This window comes from Zonotrichia leucophrys, chromosome 9, assembly GCF_028769735.1.
Source record: "Zonotrichia leucophrys gambelii isolate GWCS_2022_RI chromosome 9, RI_Zleu_2.0, whole genome shotgun sequence".
Classification (NCBI taxonomy): domain Eukaryota; kingdom Metazoa; phylum Chordata; class Aves; order Passeriformes; family Passerellidae; genus Zonotrichia; species Zonotrichia leucophrys.
The window spans coordinates 4393837-4399842 of record NC_088179.1 but is presented as its reverse complement, the minus strand read 5'-3'; the positions used below and the strand labels follow the sequence as shown (position 1 = coordinate 4399842).

General features: G+C 56.6%; 1 protein-coding gene across 1 annotated transcript; it reads left to right on the top strand.

The window, feature by feature from the left end:
- Positions 1-41: 41 nt before the first annotated feature.
- Positions 42-3626, top strand: LRRC3 (leucine rich repeat containing 3). Its single transcript, XM_064721456.1, has 2 exons — positions 42-636; positions 2492-3626. Exon 2 carries the CDS (start codon positions 2505-2507, stop codon positions 3360-3362), a length of 858 nt encoding a protein of 285 aa, XP_064577526.1. The 5' UTR covers positions 42-636; positions 2492-2504; the 3' UTR covers positions 3363-3626.
- Positions 3627-6006: the final 2380 nt, after the last annotated feature.

Sequence of the window (6006 nt, the reverse complement as noted above, 5' to 3'; positions counted from 1 at the left end):
TCCTGGGGGCCATGCTTGGAGCACACCCCCAGGATAAGCCCAATTCCCACCCCAGTCCTGTACAAACCCACTTTGCCCGCAGCGATGGCTGAATCACAGAAGGGTTTGGGTTGGACGGGATTTCAGAGGTAATTTAATTTCAAGTCCCCTGCCACGGGCAGGAACAGCTTGCAGCAGCCCAGGAGAAGAGAACCCGTTCAGAGCTGATATGGGAGCTCGGCTGGCAGGGCACCTTCTCCCATCGCTCCTGGACTGAAGTCTGCTCCTGGTTTCCCATCACCTCCAGGCCGGGGCACGGCCGGGGAGGGACGATCGAGCCTTTCAGCAGCTGATGAAGCTTCTAGACGGGCAGCCCGGACCGCAGCCTCCCAGACCTAATCTCATTAGCAGCACTCAATTTGTGCGCACTGGGCTCGGCGCGGCCACTCTCCCGCAGCCCCTGGCTGTCCCACCACGCTGCTCCTCCCGTTCCCATCCCCATCCGCATCCCCATTCCCATCCCCATTCCCATTCCCATCCCCGCACCTCCCGGTGCTGTCGCGGCCCGGCCCGGGGAGCGGCCGCAGCAACAGGTGGGGCCTGCCGGGACCGCGGCTGAACCGAACCGAACCGACACCGGCACCGGCACCGACACCAGTAAGTGACGGCCGGGCTCCGGGGCAGCGGGGGCGAGGGGTCGGCGGTGCTGCGCGGACGAGCCCCGGGTCCTGGGCAGGGCAGTGGGGCGGGCCGGAGCATCTCCCCCGACAGCCCCGTGCGGGGAGGCTGCGGCTCCTGAGAGCCCCCGAGCCTTTCCATGCGGTGGGACCGGCCCCGGAGAGACGGAGCTGTGAGAGCTGCCAGAGCCCGGGGCATTTTGCGGGGCCGGAGGGAGTCCCGGGAAGCCCAACTTCATATCCCTGTGCAGAATCCACTGCTGTGGGCAGGGCTTCAGGCAGAGCTGCAGATAGCATCCTTCAGGTATGAGCACACCTCAGGGTGTGAGCATCCCTCAGATGTGAGCATCCCTCAGGTGTGAGCATCCCTCGGGTGTGGCATCCCTCAGATGTGAGCATCCCTCGGGTATGAGCATCCCTCGGGTGTGAGCATCCCTCGGGTGTGAGCATCTCTCGGGTGTGAGCATCCCTCGGGTGTGAGCATTCCTCGGGTATGAGCATCCCTCAGGTGTGAGCTCCCCTCAGGTGTGAGCATCCCTCAGGTGTGAGCATCCCTCAGGCGTGAGCATCTCTCGGGTGTGAGCATCCCTCGGGTGTGGTACCCTGAGCACACCCGAGGGATGCTGCTGTTACCAGGGGAGTGCCATTAGCAGAAGGATTCTGGTACCACAGGGACAACAACTTGGTGCCCATAATGACACCACAGGGGACATTTAATTTCCGTGAGAAAGGTTCCCTTGGGCTCCCAGACCTCCCCTCAGTGAGGGTCTCTTCTGCCAGGCTGGCCAAGGCAGCAGCAGGGACGTGAGCAGCACAAGAGGCAGAGGAAAGGTGCCTCACCTGCCTCACCTCCTGCCTTGCCCCTGGCAGCACTGGGGTGTCCTTTGGGGCTCCTGCATCACCCCTTTAACTGTGCCAGGCAGTGGCTCCTCCCTTGCCCTCCCAGTCCCACAATCAGGCTGTCAAACCACACTCTGTTTACTTTATAAAACCAAACTCACCTCCAAACACTTCTTTGGTGAAACTCGTGGAAACCTGGCTTGTACCAGCTCACACAGAAGGGAAGGGAAAGCAAAACACATCTTGTTATTTAAAACCCTGGTGGTGATTAAATCACTCTGATGATCCTTGGAGTCTGACTCATCATTTTTTTCTAAACATTCAGGGTTGGTGAGACAGGGATTTGCTGCTGCTGCTCTCCAGCAGCAAATTAATGCATCCCCCGTGGAAACTGGCAGCAGGATGGGGCAGAGGCTCCTGCCCATCTCCACACCCCATCCTGCAGCTCCCTTTGTCCACTGGGGTGCTCTCTGCAGAGACAGGGGTAGGGCAGCTGGGGTTTCTATTTCTAATTAATCCAAATTAAGCTGTCCTGGGAAAGACAGCCAGTGTCACTCCAGTCTCACAAGCCCAGCCTCTCACCCCTTTGCCAGGCACACCACACAGGAGCCATGCCCTCTGTTCCAGGAAATTATGCTGACTCCATGTTTCAGAAGGCTTGATTTATTATTTTATAATATATATTATATTAAAACTATACTAAAAGAATAGAAGAAAGGATTTCATCAGAATGCTAGCTAAGAATAGAAAGAGAAGGAATGATAACAAAGGTTTGTGGCTCGGGCTCTCTGTCCGAGCCAGCTGACTGTGATTGGCCATTAATTAGAAACAATCACATGAGACCAATCACAGATGCACCTGTTGCATTCCACAGCAGCAGATAATCATTGTTTACATTTTGTTGCTGAGGCCTCCCAGCTTCTAAGGAGGAAAAACCCTAATGAAAGGATTTTTCATAAAACATGTTTGTGACATCCCATCCCCTCCACCCACAGCTTCCCTCCAGCCATGGCAGAGGCCTTGCAGGGACGCCCAGGGTCCGTCCTGGTGCCCAGGAGCTGCTGCCCCACCCGGGGAGCTGCCAGGGGCCGTGCCCAGCTGCCTGCCTGCAGGATGACCCTCACCAGCACCACCAGCGTAGCCCAGGCCTTCTTCTGCCTCCTGCTCTGCATCCCCTGGGGCAGCTCCTGCCCGCCCAGCTGCCAGTGCACGGAGCGGGCCGGGGCCAAGGCTGTGCTCTGCAGCTCCCAGCACCTGCAGGAGATCCCCAAGGACATCCCCAGGGACGCGGTGCTCCTCAAGCTGGACGCCAACAGCATCACCAGCATCCCCAGCAACGCCTTCAGGCGCCTGTCCCGCCTGCAGGAGATCGACCTGTCCCGGAACGCCATCGAGCACATCGACAGGGCGGCCTTCAGAGGGGTGGCAGCCGGGCTGAGGAGCCTCGATCTCTCCGGGAACCGCATCCGCAGCATTCCCAAGGAGGCTCTGCTGGCTCTCAGGGCCGAGCTGCGGCTGGCCGACAACCCGTGGCACTGCGGGTGCGCCCTGCAGGAGCTGCTGGGGGCGGCGCGGCTGCACCCCGGCTCGGTGCGGGACATCACCTGCCACACGGCCCCGCGACACGAGCTCGTGGGCAAGCCGCTGCTGCAGGCGCTGGGCAGCGGCGCCAACCTCTGCAGCGTGCCACGGAGGAGCACGGACGTGGCCGTGCTGCTCGCCATGTTCGCCTGGTTCGCCATGCTCGCCGCTTATCTCATCTGCTACGTGCGGCACAACCGGGAGCGCTCCCGCGGGCACCGCGAGCGCCCGCGGGCACTGCCGGGCACACGGGGCCGGGCCGAGAGCGCCAGCACTGCCCTGTAGGGCAGGGATGGGTGCCAGCTCCAGCATCTTCACATGGAGCCCATCCAGAGACCTCCAGCACCACCCTCTAAGTCAGGGCTGGGTGCCAGCTTCAGGCTTATCCACAGGGACCCCATGGCAGAAAGCACCAGCACCACCCTGTAGTGAGGGATGGGTGCCAGCCTCCAGCATCTTTACATGGAGCCCATGGCAGAGAGCACCAGCCTCGGGGTCTCTGGCTGGTCAGAGTGACCCCAAAATACACCAGGAAAGTGTGACAGTGTTCACAGGGGTCCCAGGATGAGGGAAGAGATGAGGATCTGACTCCATGGTTCAGAAGGCAGATTTATTATTTTATGATATATGTTATATTAAAACTATACTAAAAGAATAGAAGAAAGAATTTCATCAGAAGGCTGGCTAAGCTAAGAATAGAATAGAAAAGAATGATAACAAAGACACTGTCTCAGACTCTTCATCTGAGCCAGCTGACTGTGATTGGCCATTAATTAGAAACAATCACATGAGACCAATCCCAGATGCACCTGTTGCATTCCACAGCAGCAGATAACCATTGTTTACATTTTGTTCCTGAGGCCTCCCAGCTTCTCAGGAGGAAAAATCTTAAGGAAAGGATTTTCCATAAAAGATGTCTGTGACAAGAAAGTCTCTTTTCCCAGCCCGGCACTCAAAGGAGTCAGAGCTATTCAGTTCTTGGTCTCAAGGTTGTTTATTGTTTCTTATCTATAAAATTTTTCTCCTGTCCAGCCGAGGTCCACTCAGCAGGACAGTCAGAGGCACTCTGCCCACCTTGGTGTTATCTTTTTATACTAAAATCTACATGTACAATATTTACAATAACTTCCCAATACCTATCACCTATGTTAGTGAGCTTCTACTCTAAACCAATCTGTGAGTGCCACCATCACAGCAGAAGATGGAGGCCAAGAAGAAGAAGGTGAAAGGCTGGACACACCCAGATCCCTCCATCTTGCCTCCTGAACCCCCATTCCAGAAACCCCAAAATCTACTTTTCCACCCCATGATAACTTCACTATTGTTCTACCTAAACTGTTGTGGCTTGCTGATCTTCATACAAGGTTGGTAATTTGCTCCATGGGTCATAATCAAACCCACAGGTGTTTTGGGCTCTGTGCCAGGGTCTCTGAGCCCCCTGGCAGGGTCCTGGCCATCCTGGACAGCCAAAGGTATGTTCTGGGTTCCCACAGCATCACAGCAGAAGATGGAGGCCAAGAAGAAGATGGAGAAAGGCTGAACACGCCCAGATTCCTCCATCTTGCCTCCTGAACCCCCATTCCAAAAACCCCCCCAAAATTTTTCACCCTGTGATAAATTCATTATCATTCTATTTACACTTTTGTGGCTTGCAATTCTTCATATAAGGTTGGTGATTGTTTTTTCCAAGGGCCAAATCAAAGGCACAGGGGTCTGGGGCTCTGTGTCAAGGTCTCTGAACCCCCTGGGGAGGGTCTTGAGTCCTGCAGGGCAGCCAGAGGAATTTTCTGGGTTCTGACACACCAGATGACACAGGACACCCCACATGGGCTTGTCCATGGTGACAAACAGCCTCAGGCAGAGCCTTTTTCCCTACCACATCTGCACTCACAAGGAACGCAGCCCCAGCACACCCCTGTGGTTGGGAGAGAGGGGTTGTGGGGACAGGAGGTCCCTGCAGGGGTGCAGAGGGGGTCACCCCATGCTGGCTCCAGTGAAGAAAAGCCTTGCCAAGGGCAGCACAGCCTCCCCAGGGCCCTCAGCACCACGGAACTCCAAAGCCTCTGTTTCCTCAATAAAGGCCTGCACTCAGGAAAAGCCCTCAGGTGTTGTGCTGTGCTGGGAGATGAGTGTCCAGGGAGGGTGGTGGTGCTTGTGGTGCTCATGGTGCTTGGGGGGCTTATCCTAATCCAATCTGTCCCACAGCAGACCAGCCTAAATTCAATGTACCAGCACAACTCCCATTAGGCGCCATCCCCTCCCACCCTCAGCTGAGTCCCAAGCAAGGATCAGCTGCCCAAATACATCTGATCTTGCCTTATCTTGCCCTTCTCAGGCTGAATTAGAGTTGTTGCTCAGAGCTCAGGGATGGAAGCAAATCAAATTCTCCCTTTTCTCACAGGGGAGAAATGGTCCTTCCTGGCAGAGAATTCTCCCTTTTCTCACAGGGGAGAAATGGTCCTTCCTGGCAGAGCCAGCTGCACTGAGCAGGGAGTGTTCAGTGAACAGGGAGGCGAGGGAGGGATGCAGAGGTTCCCCTGCAGGTCTGGACCCTGCAAAAGCTCAGGCTGTGACCCCTCCCCAGCTCTTCTTGATGGGGCTGGCACCTCCTGAGTGCTCCCAGTGCCAGGATGGGTGTTCCAGCTGATCAGGAACCCTGGCTCTGGGAAGGCTGAGAGGGGCTCTGGGATACCCAGTGGGTGGAACAGAGGGGCACCCCCAGCCCAGCACACTCCTGAGCTCAGGGCCACCCCATCCTCACTGGGCTGGCCATGGACATTCAGGGGTGATTTGCTGGGTGAAGGGATGCAGAGCAGCATGTGGGAGAAAGGCTGGGTGCACACACTTTATTACAGCTCTGGTTAAGCAAAAGAGTCCCCCCCCCCAGCAAAGGTGAGGAAAAGAAAAGAGGCCACAGTTGCACCTGGAG

Coding starts and splice junctions, on each gene's coding strand:
- LRRC3 (XM_064721456.1), top strand. CDS start 2,505: ATGGCAGAGGCCTTGCAGGGACGCCCAGGGTCCGTCCTGGTGCCCAGG.